Source organism: Wyeomyia smithii, chromosome 2 (assembly GCF_029784165.1).
Source record: "Wyeomyia smithii strain HCP4-BCI-WySm-NY-G18 chromosome 2, ASM2978416v1, whole genome shotgun sequence".
In the NCBI taxonomy this organism is placed as follows: Eukaryota; Metazoa; Arthropoda; class Insecta; order Diptera; family Culicidae; genus Wyeomyia; species Wyeomyia smithii.
The window spans coordinates 214244099-214257305 of NC_073695.1; the positions used below are offsets into that span (position 1 = coordinate 214244099).

The following is a 13207-nucleotide window of genomic DNA, read 5'->3' on the forward strand; positions in this document are numbered from 1 at the left end:
CCAAAATAACTAAATACCTCCCAATATGAGTATTTCTGGTGTCAGATTGATGTCAGAAAATCTGCTGAAAATTACCGAATACCACCCGATATAATTATATTCAGAATTAAAACGATGTACAGAAGCCAAAAGTTGAGGTTGTTGTCATTTCGATAAAACCAATCATTTCAAACGATTTGTCTTTTGAATTTGATCATATCCTATGGCCGATTCGTCGTGCATTTGCAGACTTTAAATACATCGCAAGGAATCAATAAACTTGGAACGTTTAAATAGTACGATACCACATTTTAATTATGTTGAGGCCACATATATCGATCAAAGCAGGTATAGTTTTAAATAGTCTTTGAATTTATTTCCTTTCCATAACTCTTGAGCCACATATCAAATTGTTATAACAATTTAATACATAACGCTTGCTTAAGTTTGATTATCATCAGATGAAATGAGAACGTATAGGGCAGCCAAATTGTGAAAGCACGTGTTCAATCATAATTCATCAGTTAACCCTTAAATAGCCCGCTCATCTGATAATAATATTGATCAAATCGGTTGTGTAGTTTCTGAGATAATGAAGTTTCATGATTTTCACATTTCGGTACATTACAGACGAAGTTACAGTTCGATTACAGTAAAACTAAATAGGGTGTTATGCGGCCGCCAGACTTTTCATTTGACTCTAATTTTGAGGAAATCTCTGCCATCTCTGCCATCTCTGAGAAAATTGAGTGAGTCCAAGTAGTCTCCGGAATATGTTCCTTTTCATAGCTGGATTTCACATTTTTGAACATTACAGGCAAAGTGATAGTCCGATTGCAAAACAAATCAATAGGGTCTTATGGGGCAACTAGACCTTCCATTTGACACTGATTTTATGAAAATTGGTCCAGCCATCTCTGAGAAACATGAGTGAGATTAAACAGTCTTCAGAACACGTTTCTTTTCATAACTTTTGAACCACATGTCCAATCTTTATAAAACTCAAAAGTTAAAGGTATTTTAGGTAGCCCGTTTATTTGAAACCAATTTTGTTCAAATCGGTGGCGTAGTTTTTGTGATAATGATGTTTCATGTTTTTTACATTTTGATACATAACCTCTAAACTAAAAATCCGATTACAATAAAATTCAATAGGGTCTTATGGGACAATAAGACCTTTCATTTGCAATTAATTTCATGAAAATCAGTTCAGCTATCTCTGAGAAAAGTGAGTGAGAATAAAAATCTGCACATACACACACATATACACACACACACACATATACACACACACATACAGAAAATGCTAAGCTCGTCGAGCTGAGTCGAGTGATATATGCCATTCGGCCCTTTGAAGCACTTTTATACTTTCGGTTTTGCAAGTGATTGCTATACCTTTCTAGGAGAAAGGCAAAAATATATGGAGTCAAATGTGCCCTTCAGCTTGAGACCAAGAGATATGTTGTATGTTTGTTTCGTTAAAAACGATAAACAAACATTTACGATGTCAGTATTGCGAACTGATTGACTTAAAAAGCCTTATAGGTCATTCAAAAACAGTTTTGATATGAAAACTGAAATATGAAAGTTAGAGTAATCTAAATCGATTATATTCAAAGATAGAGAAGCACTTTTCTCTACAGTGAGACTTCTGATTTAATCGAAAATTTAGGTAACACTGGATTCTTTTTTTACGCGATTAGAATCCCTTAAAAAATCCGATAAATTTTCAACAATTCGTGTGAAAAAGATCACGTCGATTTGATAAAATTATGCGTCACGTGTAAAAAAAACATGTGAAATAAAATTACATAAAAGACAATCGCGTAAAAAAATAATTCAGTTTACTTTAATTTTTGATTTTTTTTAAAGCGTTTTATCACAGGTTTTCTTCGGCAGGTTTCCTGCAGCAATCTTATGCAAAAACCTGCCGAAGAAAACCACTGACGAAGACGTTCGATACCCTATATGAAAACTTTGTAGAAGAAAGTTTTTTTTAGAATATTGCTATCGAGTTCTTGATTCAAATTTCTGGACCAGTGTATATTTTTGCCTTTCTCCTAGAAAGGTATAGCAATCACTGAAAAAACCGAAGGTATAAAAGTGGTCCCAATGGCCAAATGTTATATACCACTCGACTTCTTTACGAACGTAAACGACTGAGCATTTTCTGTATGTATGTATGTATGTGTGCATGTGTGTATGTGTATGTGCAACTTTTTTTTCTCACTCATTTTTCTCAGAGATGGCTTGACCGATTTTCATAAAATTAATTGCAAATGAAAGGTCTAGTTGCGCCATAGGTTGCTATTGAATTTCATTGCAATCGAATTTTCAGTTTAGAGGTTATGTATCAAAATGAAAAAATCACGAAACATCAATATCTCAGAAACCACACAACTGATTTCAATAAAACTGGTTTCAAATGATTGGGGTGTCCCCAGCACCCTTAACTTTTGAATTTCGTTATGATTGAACATATGGTTCAAAAGTTATGTAAAGAAAAGTTATCCTTAAGTTTGTGTAAACTCACTCATTTTTCTCTGTGATGGCTGACCGATTTCCACAAAATTAGTGTCAAATGGAAGGTCTAGTTGCCCCATAGGTTGCCATTGAATTTCATTGCAATTGGATTGTAACTGTGTCCGTTGTTCATAGAAATGTGAAATCACATAATGAAAGTAAACATACTGACTTTTTCCTAACGATCACTGGCTAATTAAAAGGTAGAAAAATGATTGAAATGGCCGAATGTCATATACTACTCAACTCAGTTCGACGAATCGAGCATTTTCTGCATATATGCATGTATAGGTGTATATGTTTGTGTGTGGGTGTGTACGTGTGTATGTGCACCTTTCATTCGCACTCACTTTTCTCAGAGATGGTCTGACCGATTCTTTCTATCTTGGTGTCAAATGAAGGGTCTATTTGCCGCTTAGGTTGCTATTGAATTTCATTGTAATCAAACTTTTAGTTTTGGCGCTCGTGATTAAATTGTTCGAAATTAAGTGTCATTGCTTTTATTTCGCTATTTCTTAAGCACTAACATTACGTCAAATTTCATATTTTATACTTTATTTACAACATCAATATTTTAGAACCCAAAGAGAGAACATACTTTTATTGGATTTTAGCATTCATGTAAATCTATTTTTACAAATAATAAGTTTGAATGAGAAAGGCTGAGTCTGACCGCTAGGTGGATTAATTTAGGTTTTCTACGAGGTATCATAAGTTTCCTACAATTCACTCGCAGGCAGTTTTTCTATGCATCCGGAAGTTTCTGAGGTACAATGGTTTGTAGAAAAGCCATACCGAAATGTATAAGTCCTTTTAAAAAATTACTCTTGTATCTGAAAAATTTCTCCTCCCGCGGAAAATACTCAGTTTTCTGAATCGAATACGTGTGCGAAGCTCATATAAATCAAAAATTATATGAAATTTTTGCAATTCCGTATCCTTATGGTCAGCTGCTTAGTGTCCGTGGTCCACCAATTATTCTTGTACACAAGGGCACTGAGGGAGCCAAAAAAAATCTCGATTGGACGACACTGGGGCAAGTTGGTCGGGTTCCGTTTTTTCGGGTACGTACGATATCTGTTTTTTTCGCCAACGTCTTCTTGGCGTAATAGGAAGACGTCTTGTCCGGCTAGAAGATGTATCTCCTATTAGAATGATGCTCCTCCAGAAATGGGACCAGAATCTTCTCTGGGGGTCGTCTACATTCCACGTGGACAGAAACATCGTCATTTTAGACCCTCGGGGGACGGGGACACCGTGGACAATAATAAAACCCTCTCCCCCCTCTTTGTTCACGTGGATATTTTTTCACAAAAAAAATTTAAAAACGTTTATTTTTGTAGTGATTTATTTAGTGATTAAACATAAAATTGTCAGCAAAAGAATAAAAAAAATAATTTCAGATTTAGCCTGAAACCACCTAGACCAGAAAAGCCATGAATTGAATGATTGAAAACGCGAGAAACACAACACAATAAACTCTAAAGTCTTCTCTTAAATGACTTCAAGCAAAACAAAACATAGCACAAAATTCATGATTCCAGAATATGGACAAAACAAAAAAACCAATTTATAATAAACTTGTGAACCGCTCGAAAAAACCAAATGAAAGATCAAAAACAAAAAGGATTCAACAGTCAGTCAGCTTTCAGCCTCCTGTAGAAGCTGAAAAGATGGAAACTTTTTTAGGAGTTAGAAAATATTAAAAAAATAATAAGTACAAATTTTACTCAAAATGCATGAAAACGCTCCGAGAAGTAAACTGACTGAAACTATTTAAAAAAAAGTAGAAAAATATTGCTTCATTTTCAATTAAAAAAGTTCTCAGTAAAACAGAAAAATCCTAAAAATTGAAAATTAGGAAAAGGTCAAAAGCTGCATACAAAAGTTTATGCTGAAGAACATTCCTAAAATTCAAAAGAAGTCGAAAAAAAAAATATTTTTTAATATTACTTTAAGTAACTGAAACACGTTGAGGAAAAAAATAAAAATTCTAAAAACGTATCGGAGGTAAGGCGGCATCCATAAATTACGTAACGCTCGTAGAGGGGAGGGGGTTATCCATGAGCGTTACGATTTGTTACACAGGGGAAGGGAAGAGGTGAGTTCAGCGTTACTTAAAACAATCTCTGGAGTGACTCTTCACAAACGGGCATATTTATCAAGCAAATCTTTCTACAGCGTTACGTAATTTTTATGGGGTTTCGTTTCGTTACGTTTCGTTACATATGGGGGGTGGGGATCCAAAAATTGAGTTTTTTGCGTTACGTATTTTATGGATGTCGTTTAAGAAAACCGAAAATAAAAAATTTTTCTCGAACCGGTTGAAATCCTTTCTAAACAAAAAATAGTTTTGTTCTTTCTCAACAAAAAAAATTAGTTTGAAAATAAAAATTACCTACTTTCAAAAAACAGTTGCAACCAAAAATAAAAATGAGTATTTTTATCATTTGATTTTATCTTAAATTTGGTTCAAATTAATAAAGTAGGTAATCTAGCAGGTAACTCTAAAACAAAGTTTATGAAAAGTGATTTCAAATTAGCCTCAAAATATACTGTACCTCTGACAAGACGGTCATCATCTCCCAGACGGTCTCAAGGTACGACGCTGGCCTTACAAGCCAGTCGGGATGGACTGTTAGTGTGAGTAGGACCGTAGCGCTAGCCCCGCAAATGTCCTGTACACTAAACAGTAGGCTGCGAAGTCTGTGTATAAATAACAACAGAAGGTCGAGTTCCGAATCGGAATGTAGCACCAAGGGTTTGCATTTTACCTCTGACAAGAGAAAAAAAAATATCTTATTCTATCTGAAATTCTTAAAAGGCTTTCAACACATGCTCAACATGTCTGAAGAATCTTTCTAATAAAACGAGGAGGCTTCAAATAACATGATTTCAAATTTATCTCAACTATAGCTGACAACAACTTTAAAAACCAAAATATCTGTAAAATGTTTATCATAAGCCAATGTTATGTTTTGGCGGATTTTCATTTTTTTTGGGAAAAAACGTGTCCACGTGGCCATTATAATTACCCCATTCCACACATTTTCTTCTCTTTTTTGGATAATTTTAACTTTTTGGCTTCTTATTTCTCCAAGATCGGACAATCATCAATGTTTTGGCTTTAAAAATATTCGTAATCATCAATACCTTTTTTACATAGCATTTTAAAAGCAGCTTCTGGAAAATGGATCGTTATTAAAAAAAAGATAGCACAAAATGGCTTCTTTGCGCATAGAAGTCAAATAAAAAATGGTCGAATAAAATGGTTTCTCGTTTTGTGGAATTACTCATATCAAAATAAGCGCCGCACAAATTGAAATACACTTTAAAGACGTTTCCACCAAGCTTATGAACAAAACTATTGTCAGGTTTCATCATAAGGAAAACTCAAATACGACCGGAAAATAAAATAAAACCAGTTGGCTCATATTATATTCTATGGTCATTTTTAAATGTTGACAATCGTAAAGGTTTTTATCCTTTATTCATTGAAGACGCTACGATTAAAACTGTATCGGCCCACAGTGCTCACAGCGTGCAAAAGATGAGAAACATATTGAATAAGATTCCATGCTCAATTTCGTTTATCTCGATTTAAATGATCATTTAGCTATTTTACTTTATTTTATTTATTATAATCATTATCATTATAGTGTTAATCGGCATAAAATGGCTCTTCTTCACACTCGTTCAAAGAGGAATTATCTATATGAGATTTTTATACAATCAACGATAGTCTACCTTTTAAACAGAGCGCGAATCTTATCCTAGCAGTATTAGCTATTGATTTAAATTACGTAACCTTGTCGCCATAAATCTCCTGTTTTTCTCCGTCACAGTCTTCTCGATGTAATTCTATTACAATGTGCAGCACCTTCACCAGCTGGTCTGCTGTTCGATTGCGACGAGAGTGTTCTATCGAAACCGATAATTGCATATAATTGAGCAAATGGAGTGATTTATAGTGGTATATTTCGCGCCTCCCTGTACACTTTTATTGCGACAACTTTTTCGCTTACACCAAGCCAGCGCTTACACCAGTAGCACGAACATCGTTTTCTCGTTGCGCCACGTAAAGTTCAGACGTTTGAAAGCAGAGCGGAGCGCGTGGATCGCTCTGGGATGAGTAGGGCAGTGAATAAATTCTTCATTTTGAATAGATCGTTAGAATCTTAACAGTGAGGTTGCGAGGCTTATAGTTCGGTAAACTTGCAGGTGAATCTAGCAGTGAAACGATTCTTCGGCTCTCGCACCAAGTGTTAGCAATAAATAACCTCATTCGCTAAAATATTCATTGAGTCTAATTTGGGAGTAATTTATTGATTATTTAAAACGATTACCCTATTGGAATAACATCGATTACACCAGGAGGGAAGCATGTAATCGTAACTGCTTGCGTCGGGTCGATCTGAGGGTAGATAATGTTACAGATTATTTAGCTACGCTCTTTCTTTCTCGCTTTCTGCTGGGGCATTCCTCATCGTTATCGGGAGCGGTATTTGATTTTGTGTGCTTAGCCGTAGGAAGGGCGCATTAACTGAATTACTGTCAATGTTGGTTGTTATCCGTTTTGTTCGCAATGATTACGCTTCCGAAGGACAAGCATTGGGTTAAACTAGTAAAGTCGTTTAATTACGTGCAAAAGTTGGAGATTTATCGATTGTTCTAGGGCATTCCGAATGATATTTTTTTGGGTATAAAGTGAAAAAACAATTTTTTTTCAGGAATTATTGAGTTCAAAACAAAATTTTAGGTACTCCTTGAAAGGACGTACACTGTAAGCGGAAGCAGACTGCATGCAAGCACACAACAGTTCGATTGTTCTGCACCGCCGGATAGAAACCGCCTCATGGACTCGTTCTGCTAGAATGCACTTCCTTCACCATGCGTTATGGCCGCAAGGAACCATGCCATTAGCCGATGCTAAATAATAGAATTCATTAAAAAATTAACACCTCAGTTTATGAGCTTTTAGTTAATAGCTCTTGATGGATTTACATCAAGCCCGAGTGCAACTGGTTTTTTAGCTTTCTTTCGGTGAGTTTCGTTCTATGCGTTGCAACATATCCTAACAGCATCAATAAATATCACCCCCACTCTCCGCCGCACCCGTCTGTAATACAATTTAGCTGACTGCTGGGCTTTGAAAATTTGTCAATGGAATGACGGCAGCTTTAAGACGAGAAGATGCTGGCCAACCTGGAAGGGGTATGGTTACGGCGGTCAACAGACGGCACCACTCAACCCAGCGGGGGGTTTGAAGTCCAACAGACAGGCAACAAATATTTAAGATTCGGAATGGATTAAGATGTTGGGCTGAAGTTAGGCGAGGAGTAATACTTGACGGCACAAGAAAACTGCGGACGATGTTGAATGTGTTTTTAGTTCGTTCTTTAGTATTGTTTTGGTTGGTATGCGAAATCAAATCACCAATAATACAGCTGAGTTTGACTTACCTCTGACTTCTCTGCTTGTGCTTTCGGAAATAAAAAAAGTTATCATTATGAAAAGGCATCTTTCTTTTCGATTATTGATACGCCAAGCTTTAAGTGTTGTAAAAATATATTTTTTACGTCGTCTACGAATGTTCCGAGCAGAAAGGTGTGTGAAAATCTATATATTTCTATTCTTTGCAAAAAGAGAACTAAAGCGGTGAGCATGAATCCAGGATGTTGTTAACAACTTTAAAACATTTCGTACCGCTTTTTTCGGGGTTAGAATTGTGATACCGCAGTTCGCCGACCGGTTGAATATGTCGTAAAACCATTGTCAAATTCGTTCAGAGACAGCGGCAAGCAATAAATGAATTACCCGATCGTAAAGAACTAACTCACTGGTGTTAACTTTTTAGAGAGCAAATTAGCTGTCAGAAGAATTTCTAAATTTGTTCATAGAGATGATGTATATGCCAGGGTTGGAAAATTTGAGACTCGATATTTTGGGAAAAGCTAAAGAAATATATTTTCGAATAAATCACAACGACACTGGTGTTATTTAATTCTGTGAATCACATATTTTATTAATCTTCTTTAGAGAAATATTGATTTGACTGTAGAAGTTGGACATGTAAACAATTTTGCTTTGTGTGTGTGTGTGTTTTTTTTTCTTCCTGCAGAAACATGTTCATTTCTAGCTGTCGAGGATAATGGTTGTCTAGAAAGCTTGTCTGAGTGTGAAAATATTAGAGGAAAGTGTGTGAGCTTGTTTAATTAAACTATTCGCAATTATTTATCTTTTCTGTGTTTTTTTTTATCGCAGACTATGTACATAACAGTAAATTTTCAAGTTTTTTTTTTCTCTTCAGCTAAATGCTTATTTCGACGATTATCTACTCAAATATTTGTATAACAATTAAGCTTTCATTTACGGTACGTTTGTTGGCTTTCACAAAGTAATTGATATTGATTTATGTTATCATCGGCCTGCATCTATCATCACTGGGCTGAATTATCCGTTTAACATTCATATTGGATAGTAAATTGTTCGAACCGTAGATTCCGAAAATTGAACAAATTTGACATTTATTGCACATTATCTCTGCATCAGATTCGCTGGTCTACCCAAGTAAAAGTATAGCTTTAGAGAGCTTTAAGGGAATTTGGGTTTGAAGAGTTTATTTTGTTTATTTTGAACAAGGGCCTATGAGTATGTTGTTGAAATAAATAGGTAAAAAATATAATAAATATTTACGTTAACGGCTTAGATCTATGCGTGAATTTTTCTAAAATCCGAATTTGCGGTAATAATTTTGCAGCGCGGGCAAGATTTGGATGATTCCTGGGGAGAAAGGTAGCATTTGTTTATAGAGGTTGTCGATGGAAAAAATAAAAAAAAAGAAAGAGATATAAGCACTTCACATACCGTTTCTGTGATCCAACATTCCTCGCACAGATAGTGTCCGCAAATTTTTGAGATGATCAACGTTTTACATTTTTCCTGTGCAAAAGAACGAATAAAAGCACATATGTTTGGACATGTTAATATTGGCACTCTTTGAGTAAACAATAACATTATCTAACCTTACATATGAAACATTTGTAGTGAGGCGATCCTTCCAGTTCCCGTATTCGGGCTTTCAGCTCCTCCAAAACCTGTGCTTTCGATGATGGTTCTGCGGATTCGGAAGTGCTCACGTATGAGTCGGAGTTTGGTGTGTTTCCTGCCGTTCGGATTGGCATTGAGTCAGTGGCCGAGTCGATTTCGACCGATGAAGTTGCTTCTTCGGTGCTATATTAAAATTTTCTATTATTTTTTTTTAATCGAAAATATACAAACAGGAAATCGCACCTATTTTTATCGTCACGCAAGACGCCAATCGGACCACCGTTGGAAAGATGATGCCCGCCCAGTGTGGTTAGCACGGGTCGGTGTCGTTTCATGCAGTCCTCGTCATCCGTGTTATCTACGATGACCTCTTCGTCATTGTCAGTTATCATGTCCTGACTGTGATCATGGTCTTGCTCGTAATCGACATCAATTCGCTGATCGCTGCTGGTGGGTGTAACTCGGGTGATCGAGTTGTCGGAGGTGGCTGTACCTGAAACAGGAACGATTGCCAAAAGGGGAAAACAGAACAGATTCAAGCTTCATTTCAATGATGTTTTCGTACTCCAATGTGGTAACACTACTTACAATTTAGAGGCAGATTAAGTCTAGGTTTTCTATCCCAGTGGGGAACAATCGAGCTGAGTGAAGTGATGGCACTTTCCTCCATCGGTGGAATTTTGCTCAATGGAGGATCCGGTTTCAATGGCGTATTGTTATTGTTATTATTGTTGTTATTATGTAGACCGCCATTGGTATGGTGAATCACATTTGAAGTCATGTTAATGGCTCCGTTGGAAGTCTCATCGCCGTAGCTTTCAACATCAACAGTTTCGTCTTCATCTTGGGTGGAGGCTTGGTTATTTTGCTGCTGCTGTTGTTGTTGTTGTTGTTGTTGCTGATGCTGCTGGTGATGATGCTGTTGCTAATACGGGAAATATTATTTAATATTTGTTTTTCCTATAATTTTGCGTTGAGAGTGACACTGACCTTTCTCACGCAGTCCTCGATATGCTGGGCAATTTCCTCCTGTGTCCGCTGCAGTCTCCCATGACAGACTGGGCAGGACTGGCAGTTGACATTCCCCAATTGCAAACCGAAGCCATCTTCGCCATCAAATTTTCGCTTTCGCAGTTTGCCCCGCAGGCGATCCTGGCGCTTATTGCGGATATTTTTAAAAGTCTGATGTGATGGTAATGACACAGCGCCGGAAATTCAATTTTAAATTTGTTACATTTGTGCCAGGGAATGTGTTAGGATGCTTACCTCCCACCGGCTGGTGCGACCCTGCAGGGTACTTTGCATTGCGTGCATGTCGACGCTCAGCGTTCGTCGTAACTCGAGCCGTTCAGCAGCCGAGCTCATTTTGGTGAGCCGGGACAGTTCAGCCGAGAAATGGGTTTCTAGGTCACTTGGTGCTAGCTGGATGCCACAGATGGGACATGAATTGGGCGGAGGAGTTCCCACGAAGGTCTTTTTTGGAGGGCCAATTCCTGTAAAGGGAAGAAAATTTATGATTTTCAGTATTGAATATAGAGGTCGCTCTCGTCAAATACCGGTACACACTTGTAAAGGTACTGACTGTCACTCGGGATTATTGGAACGGTTTGTCAGCTTGACAAGTGAAACAGTTCAAGGGTACCGGCAATACACTAGCGTACCGAAAGGATGATTTGCCAGCACAGCCTGCCGCCGCAGAACAAATTTACGAATGCGGCAGATACTGAGTGTCGTCGTCAACTTTAAATCCGAAGCAGGAAAGATTATTTCTCCATTTCGCATTGTGGAAGCAAACCATTCAAAAGGGCCAGACGGATTGGCATAATGTACATACAAATGTCTTCTACCGATGTTGAATGGGAATATCATCGATGCGGTACTTGCTGTGCAAATACATTCAGTCGAATTGTTAATTTTGGGCCGATTGCACTCATATTGCTGTGGTGTGTGAAGAAGCATTCAACTGTTTAAACTTTTGGAACGTTAGAGGAGGAGTTGAGTGATTTGTGGAAAAATGGAATCGTTTGACCAGAGTTACTAACTAACGCTCAGCTGCTTGGAACGACAGAAAGAGAAAATTCGATCCTTTTGGTTGAAAATGGATAATGCATGTATTGCTGTTTGCGCTATGCGGTGTTGTAATACTATTCCGGAACATGAAGTTACATTTTCGAGCCCACAACCGGGTGCGGGAATGAAAAACTTTTTTTTCATCTATGGTTTAGAAGGCAAGCATGTTTTTAGGTACAGTTCTAGTTGCAAAATCACTCTGCAACAGCTGGTTACGTATATTCTGAGACGAATGACGAGCAGGAACGAAGTTTGAAAAATGTTGAACATATGCCTGCATGCTTTTGTTGGTTACGGCTAGTAGTTGTTTGTTACGTTACGTTGCCTAATTTCCGTAATTTTCACCAATAGTAAATTTAGAATAAGCAGATTTGAGCGCTTTGAGGCACCCCTGATTTGAGCTGAAATTTTGCACAGTTCATTTTTTGGGCCAATAAACAAAATGTACATGGTCGGTTTTTGAAATTTGCCATGACCATTTTAGTGGCCACTCTAACGCACAACTACAATTGCAGATTTTCCAGTATACAACAAATGTTTCTTTCTACCATAGAGTAGGCTAATAAGTAGTAGCAATATCATTTCCTGCATTGAAAAATTAGAAACTTTAAAGCGGTCATGGTGGTTTTCCAAAGTACCCCACTAAAGCCTCTCCCACTCGTCAGCACAAACCTGAAGCATGAAACAAATATAGCCAGCGAACGGCGTCGTCGCTACAGCATAAAACATTTTCACGTTAGATTTATTCCCCACAATGCTAATCCGGAAGAGTTGTGTTTCCGCTTCCGAACGTATTTTTCCTATGAGCAACAAGAGGCGAAGAGGTACCCATCAGCAAGACGATTAGGATAATTGCCGGTTACAATTCTGATTTAGATCTCAACTTGTGTTTGGTATGTTTGCTTCACCTCTTGCGGGAAAGACTGGAACATGCCAAAAAGGGTCAGTTTCTCATTACATTCGGTGCCACGAACAGCATTCCAGCTTGGATTGGATTCACACCTCCGTCCTGGAGCCGGAGCCTGCTCGAGGAGGGGGAGCGCAGTGGCGGAAAATCAACCACAGAATGCTGTCATTTTGTACCGGTTCGGTCGCCCGTTTACCGGTCAGTCAGATAAAAAAATTCCCTCGCACACACTGACCGGGTTGGGACCGAGAGCAGTTTTTGCGGTTTCGTGTAATTGGCGTGTTTTAGTCATTTGGTTTAAATATACGCGATTGCAAAATGTGATTTGCGACCATGTTTATGATTTTTAGCCCCACAATCCACACACATGGTGGTTAATTTGATTCTACTTTACATGATGGATTGCCTATTTTTTCGCGATATTTTTTTGCGAGGAAATTGATCATCAGTTGCGGTCGCGGGCGTTTACAACTGTGATAATCGAATTTTGAACGCAGATTATTTGGTTTTTTGATTGGAAATTATGGTTTCTTTGCATTAATTGTGGTTCATGTCACTGCGAAGAGTTAATTATAACATGATTTATGATTTACAGCTTTGGAAAAAGAGTTCAACTTGTTACATTGTTTTTTTTTTATATATTTTAAATTTTGTAAATGGGTAAAGTAATAATTAGAG

At 37.4% G+C, this 13207-nt stretch overlaps 1 protein-coding gene across 6 annotated transcripts in view; it reads right to left on the reverse strand.

The window, feature by feature from the left end:
* Positions 1 to 8496: 8496 nt before the first annotated feature.
* The window catches only part of LOC129724693 (protein Teyrha-meyrha), a 58031-nt gene continuing 53320 nt past the window's right edge, over positions 8497 to 13207 (reverse strand). For 4 of the 6 annotated variants that reach the window (XM_055679806.1, XM_055679808.1, XM_055679804.1 and 1 more), the window contains 7 exons: positions 10819 to 11045; positions 10543 to 10734; positions 10141 to 10477; positions 9796 to 10045; positions 9528 to 9735; positions 9370 to 9444; positions 8497 to 9285 (listed from right to left, as the gene is read on the reverse strand). In XM_055679806.1, coding sequence (XP_055535781.1) covers positions 9214 to 9285; positions 9370 to 9444; positions 9528 to 9735; positions 9796 to 10045; positions 10141 to 10477; positions 10543 to 10734; positions 10819 to 11045 — 1361 coding nt within the window. In that variant the 3' untranslated portion in view covers positions 8497 to 9213. The remainder of the gene's footprint in view (positions 9286 to 9369; positions 9445 to 9527; positions 9736 to 9795; positions 10046 to 10140; positions 10478 to 10542; positions 10735 to 10818; positions 11046 to 13207) is intronic. The other 2 variants (XM_055679805.1, XR_008727941.1) reach the window with 2 other exon arrangements.